The sequence below is a fragment of the Echinops telfairi genome, unplaced genomic scaffold, assembly GCF_000313985.2.
Source record: "Echinops telfairi isolate 266 unplaced genomic scaffold, ASM31398v2 ScPeMD7_25;HRSCAF=90, whole genome shotgun sequence".
NCBI classification, from domain to species: domain Eukaryota; kingdom Metazoa; phylum Chordata; class Mammalia; order Afrosoricida; family Tenrecidae; genus Echinops; species Echinops telfairi.
Genome location: NW_022103922.1, coordinates 33343156 through 33367355, shown reverse-complemented (window position 1 = coordinate 33367355; position 24200 = coordinate 33343156). Strand labels below are relative to the sequence as shown.

General features: G+C 56.3%; 1 protein-coding gene across 4 annotated transcripts in view; it reads left to right on the top strand.

The window, feature by feature from the left end:
* TLN1 (talin 1) overlaps positions 1-21017 on the top strand; it is a 31601-nt gene extending 10584 nt beyond the window's left edge. The window contains exons 11-58 of one of the 4 annotated variants that reach the window (XM_045289102.1): positions 424-525; positions 701-777; positions 961-1141; positions 1306-1419; positions 1527-1635; positions 1820-2028; positions 2184-2282; positions 2871-2921; positions 3455-3622; positions 3776-4070; positions 4590-4756; positions 6843-6971; positions 7127-7243; positions 7359-7472; positions 7668-7802; positions 7926-8054; positions 8192-8294; positions 8415-8623; positions 9097-9216; positions 9352-9549; positions 9761-9900; positions 10093-10186; positions 10288-10377; positions 10509-10631; positions 12033-12176; positions 12633-12794; positions 12973-13113; positions 13204-13385; positions 13561-13693; positions 13889-13990; positions 14070-14240; positions 14323-14469; positions 14576-14677; positions 14763-14882; positions 15530-15676; positions 15761-15927; positions 16085-16268; positions 16355-16480; positions 16579-16695; positions 18325-18510; positions 18664-18771; positions 19107-19212; positions 19373-19497; positions 19601-19726; positions 19857-19919; positions 20023-20205; positions 20293-20421; positions 20511-21017. In XM_045289102.1, the coding sequence (XP_045145037.1) occupies positions 424-525; positions 701-777; positions 961-1141; positions 1306-1419; positions 1527-1635; positions 1820-2028; positions 2184-2282; positions 2871-2921; positions 3455-3622; positions 3776-4070; positions 4590-4756; positions 6843-6971; positions 7127-7243; positions 7359-7472; positions 7668-7802; positions 7926-8054; positions 8192-8294; positions 8415-8623; positions 9097-9216; positions 9352-9549; positions 9761-9900; positions 10093-10186; positions 10288-10377; positions 10509-10631; positions 12033-12176; positions 12633-12794; positions 12973-13113; positions 13204-13385; positions 13561-13693; positions 13889-13990; positions 14070-14240; positions 14323-14469; positions 14576-14677; positions 14763-14882; positions 15530-15676; positions 15761-15927; positions 16085-16268; positions 16355-16480; positions 16579-16695; positions 18325-18510; positions 18664-18771; positions 19107-19212; positions 19373-19497; positions 19601-19726; positions 19857-19919; positions 20023-20205; positions 20293-20421; positions 20511-20636 (6570 nt within the window). In that variant the 3' untranslated portion in view covers positions 20637-21017. Of the gene's footprint in view, positions 1-423; positions 526-700; positions 778-960; positions 1142-1305; positions 1420-1526; positions 1636-1819; positions 2029-2183; positions 2283-2870; positions 2922-3454; positions 3623-3775; positions 4071-4589; positions 4757-6842; positions 6972-7126; positions 7244-7358; positions 7473-7667; positions 7803-7925; positions 8055-8191; positions 8295-8414; positions 8624-9096; positions 9217-9351; positions 9550-9760; positions 9901-10092; positions 10187-10287; positions 10378-10508; positions 10632-12032; positions 12177-12632; positions 12795-12972; positions 13114-13203; positions 13386-13560; positions 13694-13888; positions 13991-14069; positions 14241-14319; positions 14470-14575; positions 14678-14762; positions 14883-15529; positions 15677-15760; positions 15928-16084; positions 16269-16354; positions 16481-16578; positions 16696-18324; positions 18511-18663; positions 18772-19106; positions 19213-19372; positions 19498-19600; positions 19727-19856; positions 19920-20022; positions 20206-20292; positions 20422-20510 lie in introns of all 4 variants that reach the window. The other 3 variants (XM_045289101.1, XM_045289103.1, XM_004712406.4) reach the window with 3 other exon arrangements.
* Positions 21018-24200: the final 3183 nt, after the last annotated feature.

The window sequence follows — 24200 nt, the reverse complement described above, 5'->3', positions numbered from 1 at the left end:
TGTGTGTGTGTGTGTGTGTGTGTGTGTGTGTGTCGCAATTTGATGACGAGCTAAGAGGACGCAAGAGCTCCTAGAGGGCCTGGATAATGACGTACGTGTGTGTCTCCTCGCAATTTGATGACGAGCTGAGAGGACGCAAGATGACATGTGTGTGTGTGTGTGTGTGTGTGTGTGTGTGTGTCTCCTCACAATTTGATGATGAGCTGAGAGGACGCAAGAGCTCCTAGAGGGCCTGGATCTGTGCAGCATCGCATCTGTGTCCCCAAAGTCAGCAGTTCCCGCCGACAAGGAGGAGACTGAGGAGGCTGGCATTCTGCCTGGAGGACTGCTGGTCTGAGAAGGCACCCTCATCAGCTGGACTTTGAGGCTCCCACCGCCCCTTTCCTCTTAGTAGACTCAAGCTTTCCCGCCTCATCACCCTAGGATTTCGGGGACTACCAAGATGGCTACTACTCGGTGCAGACAACAGAGGGGGAGCAGATCGCACAGCTCATTGCCGGCTACATCGACATCATCCTGAAGAAGGTGGGGGCGGCCTCCCCGGCCTCGTCCTACTCTCCCCTGACCCTTCCCAAGTGCGTCCTTTGGAAAGGGCAGCCCAGGTTCTGGGAAATGGCTGACTGGAGGAAGAAGAGGCTGCCTTCCCCCACTTCCCTCTTCATTGCCCCGACTGACTCACATTTCTGATCTCTTCATACAGAAAAAAAGCAAGGACCACTTCGGGCTGGAGGGAGACGAGGAGTCTACCATGCTGGAGGACTCGGTGTCCCCCAAAAAGTACGAAGAGAGTCAGGGTGATGATCCCTCTATTGGGGCTGTTGGGGGACAGGGAGGCCTAGGGAGTAACAGGCTGGAGTGGCCTCATGCACCCCAGAGCACAGGGCCTGCAGAGGTGACCCAGCAGGGTGGAAGGGCAGAGGGGAGGAGGGCACTCTGAGCACTCCTTGAATGCCCCTCTAGGTCGACAGTCCTGCAGCAGCAGTATAACCGCGTGGGGAAGGTGGAGCACGGCTCCGTGGCCCTGCCTGCCATCATGCGCTCCGGAGCCTCGGGCCCTGAGAATTTCCAGGTGGGAAGCATGCCCCCTGCCCAGCAGCAGATCACCAGTGGCCAGATGCACCGGGGACACATGCCTCCTCTGGTGAGAACATCCCCCACTCCTCCCTCAGCCAAGCCCAGCAGCCAGGAGTGCGGCCTCTGCCGGAGTCCCTGTGCACATGCGTCTCCCTGGTCTGATTCTCCCTCGCATTCGCATTCCTCTCAGTGCTCCACTCCCGCCCCGTTACTCCTCCCCATGTCTTTCAGACGTCAGCCCAGCAAGCGCTCACTGGGACCATCAACTCCAGCATGCAGGCTGTGCAGGCTGCCCAGGCCACCCTGGACGACTTTGACACCCTGCCCCCGCTTGGCCAGGATGCTGTGAGTGCGGGGCAGAGGGCAGCCAAGAGGCGGGAAAGCTGGGGCTTCTAGCAGTAGGGTTGGGGCAAAGCACACCTGAGCAGCTCCTGAGATCTTCCCTCTCTCAGGCCTCGAAGGCCTGGCGGAAGAACAAGATGGACGAGTCAAAGCACGAGATCCACTCCCAGGTAGATGCCATCACAGCCGGCACTGCCTCCGTGGTGAACCTGACAGCAGGTAGGTCGGGTGCCCAACCTGGGGGAGGGGGGGGAGGGGGGGGCACGGCAGAGCAGACAAGCGCAAGCCAGAGTTCCTGTGACTGTGCCCTGACTCAATCTGGAAGGCCCGGTGTATGTGACTAACTGGCTGTGACTGGGCTCCGCCGCTCACACAACTCTCTCCCTCCTCCCTCTCCCCTCAGGAGACCCTGCAGAGACAGACTACACCGCTGTGGGCTGTGCCGTGACCACCATCTCCTCCAACCTGACGGAGATGTCTCGCGGGGTGAAGCTGCTGGCTGCCCTGCTGGAGGATGAGGGTGGCAGTGGCCGTCCCCTGCTGCAGGCAGCCAAGGGCCTTGCAGGGGCCGTGTCGGAGCTGCTGCGCAGTGCCCAGCCAGCCAGCGCCGAGGTCAGGGACCGTAGAGTGAGGCTGGGGTGCAGAGAGGGTGGGAGCCCAAGGAGAAGAGGGCCCACCTGCAGGGGGTGGGGAGGCCCTGGGAGGGGGGCCCCACAGGCACGTGAGCAGGGATGGGGCAGCTTCTGACCGGTGTTCACTCTCTACAGCCCCGTCAGAACCTGCTGCAAGCAGCTGGGAACGTGGGCCAGGCCAGTGGGGAGCTGTTGCAGCAAATTGGGGAAAGCGATACTGACCCCCACTTCCAGGTTGGTGAGCAAGCCCCGATTTCTGGGGCAATATCTGATCCTGAATCCAACTCCTGGCCCCTGACCCTTCACAACCAACCCGTACCCCTTTCCCCCAGGGGTAACACTAGGAAGCTGCAATCCCATCTGGGGGTTGAGAAGTCGGAACCCCTGGATCTAAACTTGACCTTGCTAGCTGACTTTGGCCTTATTGACGATGTTTTTGTAGTCCCTGGTCATCTTACCCGGAGCCCCGGTGGCATAGTGGTTACAATGGGACTGCAATCCACAAAGCCAGCAGTTGAAAACCACCAGCCCTCTGAGGGAGAAAGACAGGCTTTCCTCCTCCTGTGAACAGTTACAGTCTGTTTACAGCCCCACAGGGGCAGCTCTACCCTGTCCTGTAGGGTCGCGCTGGGTAGGAATCGACTCGAGTTTGGTTTTTCCGTTCGATCATCCGGCCTGTCTTCCCCTCCATGCCCCTTACCCCAACTGGAGGAGCTACTCCTGAACCCCTCGAATCTTTAGACCACGTCCCTCTAGCTCTCTGCCCACCCCACGTCAATTTCCTCAGCTGATTTTTTTTTTCATCCTGGATTTCCTACACAGATACATGCACCCAGAGGGGCTGGGGTTCGATCTCCCCCCGACCCCCCCACGGTAACGGCCTCTGGCCTGGGCCTACCCAGCTCTGTCCTCTCTTGAGCCGAATACACTCGTTTCTGCCAGCCTCCTGGGGGAGTACAGCATGATGGGAGATGGGGAGGCCTTGCCCAGCAGGACTTGGGGACATGGGATCCTGGTGTGTAGTACGTCAGGATGACGACCTCCATACCAAGATGGAGACGATGTGGAGAAACGAAGCTGGGGGTGGGAGGGACCCCGAGAGGCACCATGCTCCGTTCTCTGGTGAAAGCACTGCCCCTCCCCCCAGCACAGCCGAGTGTATCCGCCTCCCGCATTGCCCCTTGGTGTGGGCTCTGCTGCTCTTGGTGTGGGTCTCTTCCATGGTGGAGGTTCTGTCCTGCTGGGGCCGAGAGGCAGGGGCTGGGGGGTAGATTCTGGTTGCTCCTGCTTACACTGTCCTGTGATTGGAGTCAACGGGAGTAATGAAACAGCTTATGCCTCTTGAGAAGGGTCCATGGATCCCGAGCTACTATGTCAGGCCCGGCTAACTAGCTGCCTCCTCACAGGACATGCTCATGCAACTAGCCAAGGCAGTAGCCAGCGCAGCAGCGGCCCTGGTCCTCAAAGCCAAGAGCGTGGCCCAACGGACAGAGGACTCAGGGCTTCAGACCCAGGTCATTGCTGCCGCCACACAGTGTGCCCTGTCCACCTCCCAGCTGGTGGCCTGTACCAAGGTGAGCCACCAAGGCCACTCGAACCAGTGCCGTGCGGGGTACTGGTCCCTTAGGGGCCTTTAGTTCTCAATGCTGCATGCTCCCTCCCAGTGACTGGCTTACCCCCAGACACTTTCCCCTTGCCTATCCTTCTGACACGCAGTTTGTACCCAGGTGGTGGCACCTACAATCAGTTCCCCCGTTTGCCAAGAGCAGCTGGTCGAGGCTGGACGCCTGGTAGCCAAAGCCGTGGAGGGCTGCGTGTCTGCCTCCCATGCAGCCACAGAGGATGGACAGCTCTTGCGAGGGGTGGGAGCAGCAGCTACAGCTGTCACCCAGGCCCTGAATGAGTTGCTGCAGCACGTGAGGGCGCACGCCACAGGGGCTGGGCCTGCTGGCCGCTATGACCAGGCCACTGACACCATCCTCACTGTCACTGAGAACATCTTCAGTTCCATGGGTGATGCTGGTAAGAAACACTTCCTCCAACTGCCTGACCTTCAGGGCCCAGCACAGTGTGGCCTGGCCAGCACTGTAAGGGTGGCCCAGGTGCTCGATCTCTCTGAAGTTTCCATCCTCTATCTGTAAAACAGAAACATGATCCCTGCTCTGCTTTCCTTAGGGAATGTGAAGGATATACCGAAACACACATTTAAAATCTTATGGAAAGTGGCATTGAAAGAAAGCTTTTCCCATCCCACCTAACCCCCAAAAACCTTCACCAAAAGACTGTCTGATGGGCATGCCCAGTGGAGACTGCCCTTCTCTTTGGTCATAAAAGCCTCCTGGGAAATTTGTCCCTTTTCCAAAGCCTAAACCCAGTTTTGTTTTGTTTTGTTTTATAAACTCCAAAATTAACGTGCCAGTTTTTTGGTGGTCATGGAAGGTCCCATCTACCTCGCTACATCACTTCCCCCATCCTTGACCCCACCCCTGAAGCCCCCCTGGTGTCTCTGGCTTCCTCACGCGCTGTGTCCTTTCCTTTCAGGTGAGATGGTACGACAGGCACGCATCCTAGCCCAAGCCACCTCAGACCTGGTCAATGCCATCAAGGCTGACGCCGAGGGGGAGAGTGACCTGGAGAACTCACGCAAGCTATTAAGCGCTGCCAAGATCCTTGCTGATGCCACAGCCAAGATGGTGGAAGCTGCCAAGGTACAGAGCTCTGTGTGCAGGGTCCTGGACGGGAAGTAGATGCGAAGGTGGCCACCCTCATTTGATGGGGGAGGCCCAGGAATAGCAGCAAATACAGAAACATTCAGGCAGGAAATGAGCCCCAAGGCCTCAGGTGGCTGCTGTAGCCCAGGCTTCCCAGGCCAGCCGACCACAACCCCATTTCTTGCTCTAAGTCCTAGGTCTGCTGTGCTGCTACCACCTGCCTTGGCTTACTCTCTGCCCTGGGCCCTGTGTGTTTTGCACATAAGCCTGTAGGCCCCGGGTCTCCACTGCTAGTAGTAAAGAGTAAGATGAGGCAGCGTGGTACTGAGACTCCAGGATGGGAGGATCATTGGCAGGAAGCCCAAACAATTCTAAGGGTCCCGGAGCTCGAGCTCATCATCTGCACCTGTAGCCAAGTCCCCGCTCCAGTGCTCCTGAGATCCCTGCGTGCAACCCAGTCTTCCAGTTCACAGGAAGCCTTCTCAAGAAACTCACTGCCATCCAGTCAATTCCAACTCAGAGCGAACCTGTAGGGCAGGATAGAACTGCCCCTGTAGGTGTCTGAGACTGACTCTATGGGAATAGAAAGCCTCATCTTTCTCCCTGGGAGCATCTGGTGGTTTCGAACTGCTGACCTAAAGGTTAGCATCCCAACACATAATCACTATGCCACCAGGCCTCCTTGTCTCTATTTACTTGTGGTGTTCTGGGTGACAAAAAACATGACCCCCTTCCCTAAGCAGGAAAAGAAACAGCTCCACCTAAAGAAGCAATCTCTGCGTCACAAAGAGAATGCTTTCATTGAAGACACTTAGATTTCAGAAACAAAGGAATTCTAAGCAGATTTCCTAGGAACTAGAGAGATGAAATGGACTGACATTGTCTATTTTGAATCCACACAATCCTGGGTACTCTGCTGGAAATGACAAATTACAAGGGAATTGTGGCTTCTTTGCCATCCAAAGCAACATTTCAAGATCTGTCCAGAAATACACCACTGTCAGTGACAAGATGACAGCCATATACTGACCAGGAGCTTATGCAAACGTACGCCCCTAACACTGTTGTCAAAAATAAAGAAACTGAAGATTTTCACCGACTTGAAGATTTTCAAGCAGGGTCACATGGGAGATCACATAGAACTTCACAAGACCAACTCTGTGACTTGCAAACACCCTTTGACAACAGCATACGCGGACCTGTACATGCACATCCGCCTCACTGAGTGGAATACACAAGCATCAGATCAATTGCCTCTGTGGAAAGAGACACTGGAGAAGCTCAATATCATCAGTCAGAACCAGGTTGACCATGAACTACTCACACATGAATTCAAGTTGAAGCTGCAGAAAGTGAAAACAAGCCCCAGGGAGTCAAAATATGACCCTGAGTATACTCCACCTGATTACACCTCAAAGACAAAACTCCTCGCAACGAGAGTAGTAAGTCCCATGATGTACAATGGAGAAAAGATGGAAGTGGCCAAGGACTCCCTTCTACATAGATGCGTGGTCAGCGTCCGTGGACGCAGCGGTCAGACGTGGAAATGGAAACAGTGTTTTGCATTAGACAGACATGCTGAATTCCTTTACAGTGTTAAAAAGCCAAAATGGCACCTGGAGGTCTCAGGTGCACCTGACCCCCCACCACGGTAGGTATTTTGAGTCACCGCGTGGACATGTTAAAGCTGCACACGAATAAGGAGGACCCAACAAGAACAGAGGCCTTTGAATACGTACTGTTTGCAAAGAATGTTGATTATACCGTGGGCCACAGATATCAAACCCGTCTGTCAGAAGAAGGACAGACAATATGGCCAAACATCCTCTCACGTACTTTGGACAAGTCAACTGGAGAAGGACATCGTGCTTGGTCAAGAGGAGGCTCGGCAGAAGAGGAAGCACCACCGCGAGATGGATGGACGTCTAAGGCTGGGCTCAAACACCACAGTCCTCGTGAGGACAGGACGAGGCAGGGTTTCCTCTGGCATGTCAGCTCTCCCTCAATGACACCTCACAACGGCACATTGCGTTTAGGGATCAAAGAGGGCTGCGGGCAGTGACTGTCTGTCTACCTCTCTCAGGGGGCAGCCGCCCACCCCGACAGTGAGGAGCAGCAGCAGCGGCTGCGCGAGGCAGCTGAGGGTCTGCGCATGGCGACCAACGCAGCTGCACAGAATGCCATCAAGAAGAAGCTGGTGCAGCGGCTGGAGGTGAGGATGGGAGAGAGGGGTGTTGAGGTGAGATGAAGCTGGTGGGCTTGTTGGGGGAGACAGTCACTATTTCCTAGGGGGCAGGTGGCATGAGCCGGGAAGTCCCAGGACTACAGCTGGGTGCCCTGGGCCGGTTCTGACTGTTGTGTCCTCAGCACGCAGCCAAGCAGGCCGCAGCCTCAGCCACACAGACCATCGCTGCCGCCCAGCACGCGGCTTCCACCCCCAAGGTCTCTGCGGGCCCCCAGCCGCAGCTGGTGCAGAGCTGTAAGGTGAGGTGTCAGGGAGTGGGGGGGAGCATGGGAGCATAGCACGGGGGAGGCTTGGTATGAGGGAGGCTATCACCCAGTCCGCGGGAGATGGCACTGAGGACGTTTGCACCCACAGGCGGTAGCAGAGCAGATCCCACTGCTGGTGCAGGGCGTCCGAGGGAGCCAAGCTCAGCCCGACAGTCCCAGCGCTCAGCTGGCCCTCATTGCTGCCAGCCAGAGCTTCCTGCAGGCAAGGATCCTCTGCCCAGACCTCTCCCGCCCTCCCAAGACCCTGCGTTGCCCACAGTTTAAATCCACCAACAGCCTCTTTCCCAGTTCCTACAAAGGGTCCCCAGTGCTCACCATGGCCTGGCCATCGTTGGCCATTGTCCCCAAGCCCAGAAAGAAAATAGGACACTTAATCTGCCTGTCTGTCCGCCAACAGCCAGGTGGGAAGATGGTGGCAGCTGCAAAGGCCTCAGTGCCAACCATTCAGGACCAGGCTTCCGCCATGCAGCTGAGTCAGTGTGCTAAGAACCTTGGTACCGCCTTGGCGGAACTCCGGACCGCTGCCCAGAAGGTATGTGAGCCAGCTCTGGCTGTGGGTCGCTGAGGGTAGAAGTCCTGGATGGTGAGGAATCATGCAGGATAGTCCCCGGGGACCCTGGCTTCCCCAAACCCACCTTCCCCACCCTGCTCATAGGCTCAGGAAGCGTGCGGACCCTTGGAGATGGATTCTGCGCTGAGTGTGGTCCAGAATCTAGAGCGAGACCTGCAGGAAGTGAAGGCCGCGGCTCGAGATGGCAAACTGAAGCCCCTCCCTGGGGAGACAGTAAGGATGCTTCTGGTGCCCTTCTCACCCAAACCCGGGAGTCTTCCCAGAGCCCCCGAACTTGTCATTTCAACCCTGGAGTCCCCTCTCCCAGCTCTCCCTGCGCCCGAGCCCTGAGCCTCCGTCTTCGTCCCCAGATGGAGAAGTGCGCCCAGGACCTAAGCAACAGCACCAAAGCTGTGAGCTCCGCCATCGCCCAGCTCCTCGGGGAGGTGGCCCAGGGCAATGAGAACTATGCAGGTCTGTGCACCAAGCGCCAGGAACGGAGCCTGTAGCAGGGAGAGAGCCGGAGTGGTTGAGGCTGGTGGGTCCGATGGGGTCAGACCCTGGCACCCTTGACCCCTGTCCCTCCCTCCCCAGGCATTGCAGCACGGGACGTTGCAGGTGGTCTGCGGGCACTGGCCCAGGCTGCAAGGGGTGTAGCTGCTCTGACGTCAGATCCTGCAGTGCAGGCCGTCGTGCTTGACACGGCCAGTGATGTACTGGACAAGGCCAGCAGCCTCCTCGAGGAGGCTAAAAAGGCAGCTGGACATCCAGGAGATCCTGAGAGCCAGCAGCGGCTTGCCCAGGTCAGGTATTGGGAAGGGGTCAGCTCCCTCCCTCTCCGCCAGGTCCCTGATGGGGGCAAACTGTCCCTTCACCGCGAGTCCCACCCTGACTGGCAGAGGAGCACCTTCTCGGGTCTGCCTTAGAAAGTTCCTCTCTGTGTTTCACCTTTCGTCTCCTAGTTTAAGGAGCTCTGGTGGGCTGCTAACCACAAGGTCTGCAGTTTGAAACCATCAGCTTCTCCACAGGGGAAACATGAAGCTTTCTACTCCTATGAAGACTTAATCTCAGGAACCCACAGGGGCAATTCTACTCTGTCCTACGGGGTCTCTGTGACTCAGAATTGAATCAATGCAGTGGCAGTGAGTGAGCCTCCCAGTCTCAGCAGAGGTGTCTAGACAACAGCGTGGGTCTACACCCCACCTCTGGAGGAGTCTGATGAACGTTCCTTGTTCCCCCTCCCATTTTGGCAACCCTCTCTCCCTGCCCACCTCAGGTGGCTAAAGCCGTGACCCAGGCACTGAACCGCTGCGTCAGCTGTCTGCCTGGCCAGCGAGATGTGGACAACGCCCTGAGAGCAGTGGGGGATGCCAGCAAGAGACTCCTCAGTGACTCGGTAGGATGGGGCAGTGGGGAGCTGACCAAAGGGCCGCACACCTCTCGCCCTTCGCCCTTTGATCACTCCCAGTCCACCTTCCTCAGACAGGCCTGAGCTCGTGCTGTCTCCTTTCTGACCTCTCTGCCCCTGCAGCTGCCCCCCAGCACTGGCACCTTTCAAGAAGCTCAGAGCCGGCTGAACGAGGCGGCAGCTGGGCTGAATCAGGCGGCCACGGAACTGGTGCAGGCCTCTCGGGGAACCCCTCAGGACCTCGCTCGGGCCTCGGGGCGGTTTGGACAAGACTTCAGCACCTTCCTGGAAGCTGGCGTGGAGATGGCAGGACAGGCTCCGGTAGGACACGGGGCCTGGTTACATGACCACCCCCCACCTCCCCATCAGAGATTAGGTCTGCGACCCCTGTGTAACCACAGAGGCCTGCCCTCCTCCTGGCTCCCTCTTCTCCCCAGGCTCTCGCTATACATGAGTGTCTGGGAAAAAAGATGCCTTTTACAGACAGGTAAGGAAGGACGGGGCACTCTGTTGACCTTGTCACCTTCAACAGAGGCAGGAGGATCGGGCCCAGGTTGTGTCCAACTTGAAGGGCATCTCCATGTCTTCAAGCAAACTTCTGCTGGCCGCCAAGGCCCTGTCAACAGACCCTGCTTCCCCCAACCTCAAGAGTCAGCTGGCTGCAGCCGCCCGGTGAGCAGGAACTGGGAAGCCCAGCCCTAAAATGTTGGAGAAAGACTGGGGGGTGGGGGGAGCATTTCTGAGAAACCCCTATACCTTAGGAGAGGTTGCAGGCAAAAGGGAAACAGCTAGAGCCTGCCTGGACTTATAAGCTCAGAAACGATATCCTGCTCAGCCATTCACTCAGCTTTCTGTCCTTCCCAGGGCAGTGACTGACAGCATCAACCAGCTCATCACCACCTGCACCCAGCAGGCTCCGGGCCAGAAGGAGTGTGACAATGCCCTGCGGGAACTGGAGGTGGGCTTTGACAGGCACAGTGGAGCCGGGTCGGGGAAGGTGTGCTGGGCTCAGGACCAAGGGAGGCATCTGCGATCTCACTTCTCCCCTCCACTACCCAGACGGTTCGTGAACTCCTGGAGAACCCACTCCAGCCCATCAATGACATGTCCTACTTTGGCTGCCTGGACAGTGTCATGGAAAACTCCAAGGTGAGGACAGCCAGGAGCCCTGGAGGGAAGGGACGGGGGGTGGGGGTGTTGTGGCAGAGTGGAAGTATCCAGCTGCTGCGAGACCCCTCCCAGGACAGGACCGGACTCTCCTGGTGCCCTCTGTTCCGCAGGTGCTGGGCGAGGCCATGACTGGAATTTCCCAAAACGCCAAGAATGGGAGCCTGCCAGAGTTTGGGGAAGCCATTGCCACAGCTTCCAGGGCTCTCTGCGGCCTCACTGAGGCAGCTGCCCAGGTTATTCTCCTGACTGCCTGCCTCGGGCCTTCCCCCTCCTCCCGCCACACAAACAAGTTGACATCTGCAGACCAGCGAGGGCGAGTCTGGGCTTTTCACCTGGAGTCCATGTGGCCATCGCCAACCATTGAGCACCGACAGTCAGAGAGCTTTCCCCTCTTAACCGAACGGTGTTAAGGATGAGAGTAACCTGACCAATGTTGGGGCTCCTCCACCGGCAGCTTTCTCAATATGCACTCATTTACACAGACAAAAATCTTCCCTCATAAATATTAAATGGTGCTGGGAACCACTTCTCTAGTTGCTTGAGTAACCCCTTAAATTAACTTGCCTTTTTCTACAGAGTCAAGTATAGAACTGTCTTTTTTTGGCTCTGAAAGAGTCTGGGTGGTGCCCTGCTGACACCTGGGGTGGCTGACCAAGAGTGTGTGGCTCTGGGGGAGAAAGAAGGGGCAGTCTGCTTCTGGAAAGGCCACAGCCTGGGAAGGCGCACGGCGCGGCCCTGCTCTGTCCTAGACGGTCGCTAGGGGTCCCACTCCGTATGAGGGCAGTGGGTTTGCTTGGTCTTCAGCCGAGAGTACTGGGCTTTGATCTGTGACTCTCTCAGAGCTGCCATCCACTTCCTCACTCCCTGCAGCCTCCCCTCTGCCTTTTCATGTGGGTGAAGTCGGTTCAGACGCTACGACGGTCCTCATAAAGATGGCTCCTTGGCATCTTCCCAACCCGCCAGTCTCTGGAGCTTGGAGGCCCTGTAACCGTCAATGTAGCCTAACAGCCACCATACTTTTACAACAGTGTTTTTATCACAGAGCTTTTGACTCTGTATATGCATGTGTTCGAGTGTGGTTTTCACACTGCTTGTACTGTTATAGTAACGGCACTTTTTGCCTTAAGGCTCAGCGTCCAAATAGAAGTCTGAGGAGCCCTCTTAAAACCAAACCAACCTCATGGGCGTCTCGATGCCGACTCGCTGTGACCCTGTAAGGCAGAGTAGAACTGCCCATGGGTTTCCGAGGCTGTGAGTCTGTACAGGAGTGGAAAGCCTCATTTTTCTCTCATGGAGCAGCTAGTGGTTTCAAACTGCTGGCTGTGCAATTCAGAGCCAGGCAAATAACCTACTACGCTCCTGAAGAACCTATGCACCTTGCTGAAGCTCTACTCTCTGGTTTTGCTTTTTTTCCCATCTTCTATATGCTTAAACATGTTTCCACAAAGCAGTTTTTATTTAGTTTTGCTTAACAGTGTAACAAGGGTTTGTTAATGTACATAAGGTCACCTCTCACATAGATCCCTGGGGGAAAACCCTGGCCTCTAACCCTACCTGCCCACCCCCTGTTGTCCCTCCCTGTTACTGTCTGTTTCCCACCTGTAGTTCATATTCACCACCCCTTCTCTCCACAGGCTGCATACTTGGTTGGGGTCTCTGACCCCAATAGTCAAGCGGGACAGCAGGGGCTGGTGGAGCCCACACAGTTTGCCCGTGCCAACCAGGCAATTCAGATGGCCTGCCAGAGCTTAGGGGAGCCTGGCTGTACCCAGGCCCAGGTAACTCAAGAAGGAGATGCTGTGGGTAGGTTTGGGTAAGGGTGCTGACACAGGGGACCCACTCTTGTGGGCCACGCAGGGAGGGAGAAATGGGCGGGGACCCTTGGTTGGCTCTCCAAACACAGCTTCTCTCGGGTCCCTGTCTGCTCCTGCCGTGCTTCCTGTCATCCTTTCCATTCACCGCGAGCTCACGGCACCTCTCCAGACGCTTGTACTTCCTCTCCCGTGCTCCCATGCACCCTATGACGATTCCTCCATCAGTGCGTCTCCCCTCCCCCTCTCCACATCCACTTCTAGTGTTAGCTCTCGTTCCCACCAGCCTTGCCTGTTCAGGCGACTGTCCTTCCTGATGGGACTTCCAGTGACATAGCTGCCCATTCCCCACCCCGGCACCTCCTCAGCTCTGTGCACATCCGTCCCATCTTCATCGTGGCTCTTCCTGTGGCTTCTCCTCAGGTGCTCTCTGCAGCTACCATTGTGGCCAAGCACACCTCTGCATTGTGCAACAGCTGCCGCCTGGCGTCTGCCCGCACCGCCAATCCCACCGCCAAGCGCCAGTTTGTACAGTCAGCAAAGGAAGTGGCCAACAGTACCGCCAATCTGGTCAAGACCATCAAGGTGTCTAGTGCTTGGAGGCCCAACCTCTCTCCCTGACCTGTCCCGTCTGTCCAAGCGCGCCCCTCCCAGCCCTACCGATCATCACCTGCCTCTCCCAGGCCCCTCCGAAACTGGCTGGGTGGTTGGGGCGGGGAGGTGGGCTGGGTCCTGAGGCTCTCTCCCTCCCTCCTGCTTGTAGGCCCTGGACGGGGCCTTCACGGAGGAGAACCGGGCCCAGTGTCGCGCAGCCACAGCACCCCTGCTGGAGGCTGTGGACAACCTGAGCGCCTTTGCAGCCAACCCTGAGTTCTCCAGCATCCCTGCCCAGATCAGCCCCGAGGTAAGGCCCTGCGAGGGGAGAGCCAAGGGCCAGCTTAGCTCCTTACCTTATGAGGAATCCACCTGACCTCCCTGCTGCCCCTCTCACCAGGGCTGGGCTGCCATGGGCCCCATCGTCATCTCCGCCAAGACAATGCTGGAGAGCGCAGGGGGGCTGATCCAGACAGCCCGGGCCCTGGCCGTCAATCCGCGGGATCCCCCACGCTGGTCGGTCCTGGCTGGCCACTCTCGCACTGTCTCGGACTCCATCAAGAAGCTTATCACGAGCATGAGGTATGGAGCGGGCAGGCATCCTGGGGACGGGGGGCACACCCTCTGGAAGCTGAAAGGCTGGGCGCGTGGGGTTCGCTGGCCATGCTGGGAAGAGCTGTGCTCCAAGCGTTGGGGGCAGCCGGGCTCCCCGGGCAAAAGGAGGCGTGTTGGTGCTGGAGCCACGACGTGTCTGCAGGGACAAGGCTCCGGGGCAGCTGGAGTGCGAGGCAGCCATTGCAGCGCTGAACAGCTGTCTGCGGGACCTGGACCAGGCTTCCCTGGCTGCTGTCAGCCAGCAGCTCACGCCCCGAGAGGGCATCTCTCAGGAGGTGAGGGGCAGAGGACTGCACACAAGGCTGAGTTGGAGAAGTGGGCTGCTTGTGGAAGATTGGGGGTCCAGGAACGTGCTTCATAGGGACTGAGGAGGTGGGGCGTGCCGAGGTGCGGGGCAGAGGGAAGCATGGGGTTCTGGGCCAGCTGGGTCCTCTTCCGGTCAGTCAGTGCTGGCGTTGCTCCCTCCCCAGGCCTTGCACACTCAGATGCTCACAGCAGTGCAGGAGATCTCCCACCTCATTGAGCCGCTGGCCGGGGCTGCCCGGGCCGAGGCCTCCCAGCTGGGACACAAGGTGACTGGAGAGACCCGGGAGAGGTAAGGTGGGAGAGGGTGCCAGACCCCGCTGACCTAATGCTGATCCGTTGCCTCAGGTGTCCCAGATGGCCCAGTACTTTGAGCCGCTCACCCTGGCTGCAGTGGGTGCTGCCTCCAAGACCCTGAGTCACCCACAGCAGATGGCACTCCTGGACCAGACAAGAACGCTGGCAGAGTCGGCCTTGCAGTTGCTGTATACGGCCAAGGAGGCTGGGGGCAACCCCAAGGTACTGAGGGCTGGGAGCGAAGGAGCCTGCAGAAGCAGGACGAGCGGGCCCCGGCACTCACTCACTGTCACCCCCACAGCAGGCAGCCCACACCCAGGAAGCCCTGGAGGAGGCCGTGCAGATGATGACAGAAGCCGTGGAGGACCTGACTGCCACCCTGAATGAAGCCGCCAGTGCCGCTGGGGTTGTCGGCGGCATGGTGGACTCCATCACCCATGCCATCAACCAGGTGCGAGTCTTGGGGGCCTGGGGGCCAAGGCCACCCTGGACCAGGGTCCCTGCAAACAGTGGCGGAGACCCCGACACTCCTTATTCCTGCTTCCTCCCCTCCTCAGCTAGACGAAGGACCCATGGGTGAGCCAGAAGGCTCCTTCGTGGACTACCAGACAACCATGGTGCGGACGGCCAAGGCCATCGCCGTCACCGTTCAGGAGATGGTGAGTTGGGGAGCTTATAGGGGTCTGCCCTCGGAGAGCTCAGTTCAGACAGCACTCCACCTCTTCCATTACTTGGTTCCACCAGGTAACCAAGTCAAATACCAGCCCTGAGGAACTGGGCCCGCTTGCTAACCAGCTGACCAGCGACTATGGCCGCCTGGCCTCCCAGGCCAAGCCTGCAGCCGTGGCTGCTGACAACGAAGAGGTGACTATGAAGGCAGCACTGCCGTCCCCAGCCCAGCTGCCATCACGGCAGGCCCTGGCCCCCACCCCTGTCACCCGCTCGTCTTTCTTACCGGGGGTGCACCCACAGGGCCATGCCTCTCCAGTGACTAGGGGTCAGTGTAGTCATAGGGACAGAAGGCTTCCATCACAGGGGGGACCGAGGATCTGAAGGTAGCCCCAGCTCTGCACCCATCACCTCTCCTAGCCCTCTCCCGGGCTTCAGCTGCTTCTTGGTGCTGCTGCAAGTCGGGATCCTCTTCTTGGTTCTTCCTAGTGACAAGCCCACAAACCGCTTCCTTCCTTAAGCTTCTGGCTTTCCAAGAAAGCAAGTAATCGGATCTTGGTGTGACACACAGAATCCGCACCTCTGGTCCAAACACCCAAGCGTCAAGTGCCTCTCTTCCTCCTCCCGCCCTGCTTAGCACAGCCTCACCAGTTGGTGCCTGCCTGCTGTCATTTTCCATGTGATGGAGGTGACCTCCTGCCGAAAGGGACTTTTCTCCAGGCTCCTTTAGAGCCTGCAGCACCTTCTTCCCTAGGTCCTTACTGGCTCCACCCTAACCCCCTCCCAAGCACAGTGGGGCACACTGGGTGCTCCCGGTGAAACCCCTCTTTGTCTGCTCCCAGATTGGTGCCCACATCAAGCACCGGGTGCAGGAGCTGGGGCACGGCTGTTCCGCTCTGGTCACCAAGGCCGGCGCCCTGCAGTGCAGTCCCAGTGATGCCTACACCAAGAAGGAGCTCATAGAGTGTGCCCGCAGAGTCTCTGAGAAGGTAAGCGCACCCAGCCCACAGGCCTCGTCCTCATACAGCTTCTGCTCCTGTCCGCAGCCTGGGTGACCTCTCCCCTTCCCCCAGGTCTCCCACGTGCTGGCTGCGCTCCAGGCTGGGAACCGTGGCACCCAGGCCTGCATCACAGCAGCCAGTGCCGTGTCAGGGATCATAGCGGACCTGGACACCACCATCATGTTTGCCACGGCTGGCACACTCAACCGAGAGGGTGCTGAGACCTTCGCTGACCACCGGTGAGGGTGGCACTGGGCCTGAGGGTGCATTGGGGGGAAGGGGCAGACGGGGCACGTTCTTCAGCAGCTCCTATGGGCCCGGCCGGAGCCGGCACCTCAGCAAGACTGAGGGTGCAGGAGAGCTGAAGAGACGTGACCAGGCTGGGTCCTCCCTCAGGGAGGGCATTCTGAAGACGGCGAAGGTGCTGGTAGAAGACACCAAGGTCCTGGTGCAGAATGCAGCTGGCAGCCAGGAGAGGCTGGCTCAGGCAGCCCAGTCCTCTGTAGCTACCATCACCCGCCTCGCCGACGTCGTCAAACTGGGCGCAGCCAGCCTGGGAGCCGAGGACCCGGAGACCCAGGTATCCATCCTGATACCCCTGATCCTGGCCAGAGCCCCTTCCTGCTCTCCTTTCCTCCCACGGATCACAGGCGCCTCCCCCCACAGGTGGTCTTGATCAATGCGGTGAAAGATGTGGCCAAGGCCCTGGGTGACCTCATCAGCGCCACGAAGGCAGCAGCCGGCAAAGTCGGGGATGACCCTGCGGTGTGGCAGCTCAAGAACGCAGCCAAGGTTGGAGGAAGGCGGGCACCACTGGGAGGGGCCGCAAGCTCACGTGCTTCTTGTTCCCTGCAAACGAGCTCCCCCTCCCCAATTTCCCGATGCCCCAGGTGATGGTGACCAATGTGACATCACTGCTCAAGACCGTGAAAGCTGTGGAAGATGAGGCCACCAAGGGGACACGAGCCCTGGAGGCGACCACAGAGCACATACGGCAGGAACTGGCGGTGAGAGCCTGCCCGAGGCTCTGGGGCCCTGGGTCAGAGCAAGTTAAAGGGGCCCCTAGACTCTGATGCTGTTCCGTCAGACGCGAGAGAAGCAGGAGCACTCAGACTTGACGGACTACATGGGTCCTTCCCTTCGTGACCTCTGCTCCCTCCCCCCACTCGCTTCCCAGGGCCTCTCCTGACCCCGGACTTCCTGACCTCAGCCTCTTGTGGACTTCCTCCTCTCCAAACATTTCCAACCTCTGGCGCTGGGTGCCAGCCTCTCCTGAAAACTGTTCTTCCTGTGGCTTCCTTACACGGGTCTCTTTTTTGCTCCACCGAGACCTTACCTGTGTGTTCCTCGTGGACTCACTCACTCCTCTTCTACTGAGCAGACGTAGCCTCCCTTCTCTGTTCTCTCTTTGGCAGGTTTAACCACTTTTGTTATTGTTCTCCAAGAAACTAACTTCTAATCATTTGTCAAATGAGTCAAATCATTTCCAACTGCCTGCTTGGTATCACCACCTACATGCAGTGCCACCACACCTATTTTCCCTCCTGGCATACCTGACATGCCACTTTCCATTAGTGGCGCTAACCATCTGCCAGCCCTGCTTGGCGTCACTGTGTGCTCCACCACAGCCAGGCAGGCGCCAAGGCCGTTCTTTCTTCCCTCCTCTGCATCCCGCTGCCTACACTCTTCATCTCGAGGGGAGCCCCGCTCCTTCAAGGCCGCACAGCCTCTATCTGCCTCTCCACTCTCATCTCACCCCACTCTGATCCCTCCGTGCCCCAAACTCTCTGGGCGCGTGTCAGTCCTGAGCACATGCCGAGCTTGAGGGCCTCACACTTGTTTTTCTCCAGTTTTTAAACTATCTGGCTCCCTTCTGTTCTTTCAGGCTTTAGGTGAAACCAGCTCCCCAGAGAGGCCTTCCCTGACCACCGTCTACAAGAGGACACCCTCTGTGCTCATCACAGCAGCTTCTCTACGGCCTTCATGGCCCAGATTGGAGTCTCTTTCCGCCCCTTTGTTGACCTGTTCTCTCTAGTCAGAGCAAGAGTATGGCATCCAGGAAAACAAGGACCTTGTCAGTTCTGTAACCCATTTGCACCCCCACACCTTGCTCAGTATATACCATCCAGTAGCTTACGAAAGATTGTTTTAGAATAAACATCTGTTGAATGAGCACACCAAACATTTTTTGACTTTTTACCTAGTGCGTAAAGGTCTAAGTTGCTCAGTCCGTGTCCCAAAGCCCCAACCCCCTTTTCTCCATCACCTAGGACTTCCCACTTCAACCTTCTGCTACTCGTGTGTCGCCATTTGCCTTCCTAGTGTCCATGTCTCTCAAGGCCCCGTCCCTCCCTGCTGCTCCTTGTCCTCCTTGTGCTGTAGGGTCGAGAACCCAGTTCAGAAGCTGCTGCTTCTATTTGAAACAAACCAATTTGCCAATCTCTTCAGTCACAAATGACAGCCAGTTGCTTTTGAGTGTCTTAGGTGTGAATGTGTGAACTTCTCCAAGGACTTGCTCCACTCGGAATGCCCCATGAACTTCCGCACAAATTAACCAAATTACAGGTATACAAAGTACTTCTTTGTCTTTCAGCTCCGGTCACTGTAAAATCTTGGTTTTTGTTCTCTGCCAACAGGTGTTCTGTTCCCCAGAGCCACCTGCCAAGACCTCTACCCCAGAGGATTTTATTCGCATGACCAAGGGCATCACCATGGCAACGGCCAAGGCCGTTGCCGCTGGCAATTCTTGTCGCCAGGAAGATGTCATTGCCACAGCCAATCTGAGTCGGCGTGCTATTGCAGACATGCTCCGGGCTTGCAAGGTAGAATGGTGGTACTTGTCTGAGGTGGTGAGGGGGAGGGGCGGGGGTTGGCGGGGAGCAGCTTTGGGACAGAACCAGGAAGGAGGATGCAGTCAGGTGCCAGTGTCTGGCACTCTGTGGGCTCCTGAAGCTAACATGTGACTTGGGGAACAGGAGGCAGCGTACCACCCGGAAGTGGCCCCTGACGTACGGCTCCGAGCCCTGCATTACGGCCGGGAGTGTGCCAATGGCTACCTGGAGCTGCTGGACCACGTGCTCTTGGTAAGGATGCTTCTGGCTAGACTCCCCAAGTGCACAGGCCTCGTCCCAGCTCTTAGGTTCAGGGCCCACCTTCTGGGTCGCCCTCTCACTGGTGCCCCAGTGGTCTTAGGTCACCTTGGGGCTCCCACTCACTCCCTCCTCTTCCTCTTTCTTCTCTCCTGTTCCTTTTCTCCCCTGGTCACCTCTTCTTTCTACTCCTTGTCAGCCGGTGAGTGTGTGTGCCGTGCGAGTGACGCCAGGGGTGCTGGGTGGGGCCAGGGGCTGCCCGCAGTCTGCCTGGGCCAGAGATCAGGCTGCAACGCAGGCTCACCTGTCCTCCTGCCCCCTCCCTGCAGACGCTGCAGAAGCCAAGCCCAGAGCTCAAGCAGCAGTTGACGGGACACTCGAAGCGTGTGGCTGGCTCCGTCACAGAGCTCATCCAGGCCGCGGAGGCCATGAAGGGTGAGGGGCCAGGCAGGGGAGGGAGGAAGCCTTGTCATGGCAAAAGCTCTACTTCCTGGTTGGACGACCTCGGAGCACAAGTGATCCTAAGCCTGCTCCCCCCCATGCTCCTGCCTCCCCTCCCCGTCTTAGCCCTTCTCTTGCCCCTTCGTCCCCCCAGGAATAGAATGGGTGGACCCTGAGGACCCCACAGTCATCGCGGAGAATGAACTCCTGGGAGCCGCGGCTGCCATTGAGGCTGCAGCCAAGAAGCTGGAGCAGTTGAAGCCCCGGGCCAAACCCAAGGTCAGCCCTGTGCTACCTGCCTGCCTGCTCTCCTAAAGGCCAAACACCCCCACTGCCCACTCCCTCTCTAATTTCACACCTCTCTACAACTTTCCTCGTGCAGGAGGCGGATGAGTCCTTGAACTTTGAAGAGCAGATCCTAGAAGCTGCCAAGTCCATTGCTGCAGCCACCAGTGCCCTAGTGAAAGCTGCATCCGCTGCCCAGCGGGAACTGGTGGCCCAAGGGAAGGTGTGTGCTGAAAGGCCCGGGAGAAGGGGGACAGAGCAGCAGTTTGGCTGCCCACACCCACCCACAGCCCTAGAGGCTTTGGAGCTTGAGGGGCCTAGGCCTAAGCGGGCTCACCTGTCTCCCTCCACAGGTGGGCGCCATCCCAGCCAATGCACTGGATGACGGGCAGTGGTCCCAGGGCCTTATATCTGCTGTGAGTGCAATACCCAACCGCTGAGCTTGAGAGACTTGGGAAGGCTGGAGAGGGAGTGGCCATGGGAAGAGCCGTAGTCTCATCTCCCTCTCCCCTACGTTAGGCCCGGATGGTGGCCGCAGCCACCAATAATCTGTGTGAGGCAGCCAATGCCGCCGTGCAAGGCCACGCCAGCCAGGAGAAGCTCATTTCATCAGCCAAGCAGGTGGCTGCCTCCACAGCCCAGCTCCTCGTGGCCTGCAAGGTCAAGGCGGACCAGGACTCCGAGGCAATGAAACGACTTCAGGTAAGGAACCCTGGCCCAGCCCTTTGGACCCACCCATGCCCACCCTACCCCTACGCCCCAAGACCCTACCTGAGTTCTCACCCTCAGGCTGCTGGTAATGCAGTGAAGCGAGCCTCCGATAACCTGGTGAAGGCCGCTCAGAAGGCTGCCGCCTTTGAAGACCAGGAGAATGAGACGGTGGTGGTGAAGGAGAAGATGGTTGGGGGCATTGCCCAGGTGAGTGTTAGCTGGCCTGGGCTGGTCCCAGCTGCCCCGTACCCCCAGTGTCCTGTTCACTGAACTGAGTTCCCATCTCTGGCCTTCAGATCATCGCAGCCCAAGAGGAGATGCTGCGGAAGGAGCGGGAGCTGGAAGAGGCGCGGAAGAAGCTGGCCCAGATCCGGCAGCAACAGTACAAGTTCTTGCCTTCAGAGCTTCGAGACGAGCACTAGGGCAGCTGCTTTTATTTAACGAAGAGCCAGCCTAGAGACTGCGCTGTCCGCTACCAAAGCTTTCTGGGCTGTCGCGGCCCAACCTACCCAGTCCCAGCACTCCCCAAAGTGCCAGCCAGGCCCACTGCACAGCCCCGGCCCCCTCCCCACTGCAAGTGCCTTCATGCCCTAGGGCCCCCTAAGTGCCTGTCCCTCCCCAGAGTATTAACGCTCCAAGAGTATTATTAACGCTGCTGTACCTCAGTCCGACCCTGCCAGTCTCCACCTCGGTTCTGCGCGGTCTTTTTTGATACTGCCTCTCCCCACCCCCAGCCTCCTGGGAGACTGCAGGATCAGAACCCCTACTTGGGTCATGTTCCAATAAAGGTGATTCTCCTACAACCTCTGCCTGGCATCCTCAGGAGATGGGAGCTTGGTCTGGGGCAGGGCTAAGACCTGGTTCTGTTGCCCCGCCTGATCCCGCCTCAGGAATAGGAAAGGAGCCGGGGGTTGAGGCTTTCTTCCCCCTTGTACCCAGATCATGCTGTCCCTGAAAAGTCATGCACCTCTTTGCCCCACCTCGATGGCCAGCGCCTAAGCCTCCCAGGTGTCACTCTGTTGCTGGGACAGCAGCTGCCACTCCTGTTTGTGGCTACCAGGCACACTCTGTTCTTCCTATCTCTCAGAATATGCGGACAAACCCACCAGCCCCTGGCCAGATTCACATTCTCAGAGGCAACTTTCCCAAAATAATAAGCCTACAAGATACAAGTGCCTGAGCCTAAGAAAACAATGGCCCCAGATTTGGTGGAGGCAGTTAGCAAAGCAGCGTGCCAGCCTGAGGCTGCCCATAAATGGGGCATGCCCAGCCCCTCCCAGGCTTGGTTTCGGCACCTAGACCAGCACTGGAAAGGAGCTGAGAAGCTTGGCTCAGGGTGAGGCTGTAGTGATGCGGGCAGAGCGCCCCTAGTGGCCAGGAATGTGCTGGTCAGCCCTCGGCTGCCTTGCTCACTATTTCAGTGGAGAAAGGTGGTGTGTGCTGTGTTTGCTTGTACTTCTGCATTTAAGCAGCCACAGCTCATAACCCCCTAGACTGTCCGGCAGCCCCCTGAGGTCGGCCACTGTTGTCATTGTGACTTCTAGCTCCTCCCTCTCCCTCCACCTACTGCTACTCTGGGAATCTTTTGCCTCCTCGAAGCCCCGGCACCTTCCATCCCAACACCACTAGAGTGAGTTTCAAATACATGAAACGACTTTGTTGTCCCCAGACAACCCATTGGGGAAGACGCCAACCTCCACTTGTGATTCATTCATTCAATATTTACGGAGCCATGCCTATGCTAAGCACTAGAAATAGAGCTGTGTTATCACTTCTCTGACGCAGGGGCCACGCAATTCCAGCACACACTGCCCTCGCCCCCAGTATCAGAGCAGTGAGGGTTGAGTCCGTCGCTGGCAGTTCACACCCCTTCTACAGCATTCAGGAGTGGCAGCACCCACATTTGATGCCCCCTAGCCAGACACCCAGGCCACCTACTTGTTCCAGCTTCCCCTTGCCTGCCTGGGCCTCCGGAACTGAATTGCCACACACCTCAACGAGCCTCTGGGGAAAGGAAAACCCATTGGGTCTACTCTCCTAAAAGCAAGGTCCTCTTGGGGGGTCTGCAAGGTCTTTTCAGGGAGGGGTTCATAGATAAAAAATATTTTCATAATATTAAAGTATTTTTCTTTTTCACGATGTTAACATTTTCACAGGGCTGGGGGTAAGACTGCCTTCACACAGAGCAAGGCAGTGGCACCAGACTGCACTGGGAGGGACTGTATTCTTTGACTTTGTCCTTGACAGAGGTTAAAAGAAAGGGTTTTCAGTCTTGTACGTGGCGAAAGGGGAAGTGCATAGGGAGCGAGCCTGTGGCACGATGCTTATCTCAAGAAAAGCATTTACAATCATTCTTGAGATTGTGAGCTGCTTTTTAAATTTTTTATGGCATCTCATTTTTAGAAGAAAAACTGATTAGTCAAACTATAGTTATTTTTTCTTTTTCAAAGGAACACACATGAATCTTGTTTTAGGGGAAGAAAACAAAACTGAAAGTGGCGGCCAATTTGAGCTTCAAGAGGAAACTAGAATCCTGACAGATGCCGCGAATAGCTTGCGAGACGCCCCAGAATTTTCTGTTACAAGTTTTCAATATTTAAATCTTGGTGTATCTGCCACCACCAAAAGTCTTACAGCTTCCCCAGATTTTCCTGCGAAACTGATGGTGATAAAAAGAATTTGCTATTTTGATAATATTTTCTAAATGCCCAGGGCATAATGTTACTGAATTCTGCATGAGTGGGAACTGATGAAAGTGGGAGGCAGGTCAATGGATTTTAATGTAACATTATGAAAAGTCATTGACATGAGTTCAGGTTCCCCGCTGCAACTAACCCTTAAAAAGTTACTACTTGACAAGTTTTAGTACAGTGTCAAAGACCCAGGATTATCTGAAAACCAATTCTACCCCTTTTCTAACTACATACATGTTTATGTGAGACCAGATACTCTTCACTTAAATCCATGTTAAGGGGCTTCAAAAAGTTGGTGGAAAATGGAATTGAAGAAAACTTTCCCAAGAACTCTGAAAGTTCCCTCAAAAAAAAAAAAGTTCTCTCATAACAATATTCAATAAGGAAGCAGATTTTGAGAACCCAGGTGTCCTGTACTACAGAGCCCTAATGGCATAGTAGCTTATGTCTTGAGCTGCTAACCACAAAATCAGCAGTTTGAAATCACCAGCAGCTCCCAGGGAGAAAGATGAGGTTTTCTACTCCCACAGGAGTTAAAGCCTGGAGGAGCCTTGGTGTAGTGGTTATGAGTTGGGCTGTGATCCCCATGGGCTGCAGATCGAAACCACCATGGGAGAAAGACGACTCCACTCCCATAAACAGTTAACATTCTCAGAAACTCAAAAGGGGGCATTCTACCCTGCCCTATAGGGTCACTCTGAGTTAGAATCAACCCCATAGGCATTTTGGGTTTTGGGGGGTTTTGGTTTTATATTAAGCTAGATATTAAAGAACTACACATAAGTGTAAAGTAGTTGCCATTCCCCTCACTAGTTATTTGGGGAAAATATAATTACTTTTCATAAAAGCATATGTTAAAGTATATGTGAATGTGGTGAGTGTGTAATGGGTCTACTTTTGCTACTTTTTTGTGCTACTTTTTAGTTTATTAATAAATCTTTAAAATTTTGTGTCAACTTTAATAGGGTGAGTATTGATGCCACTTCAACAAAAGCTCAATATTTTAAAAAATATTTAAAATATGAAAATATTTATTTTAAAAAGCTTCAGTAATTTTTTTCTTCTTTTTAAGTTAATCATTTTATTGGGGGCTCACACAAGTCTTATTACAATACATACATACATCCACTGTGTCAAGCACATCTGTATATTTGTTGACCTCATCATTCTCAAAACATTTGCTTTCTACTTGAGCCCTTGCTATCAGCTCCTCATTTTTCCCCTCCCCACTACCCCCTCCCTCATGAACCCTTGATAATTTATAAATTATTATTTTGCCATATATTACACTGT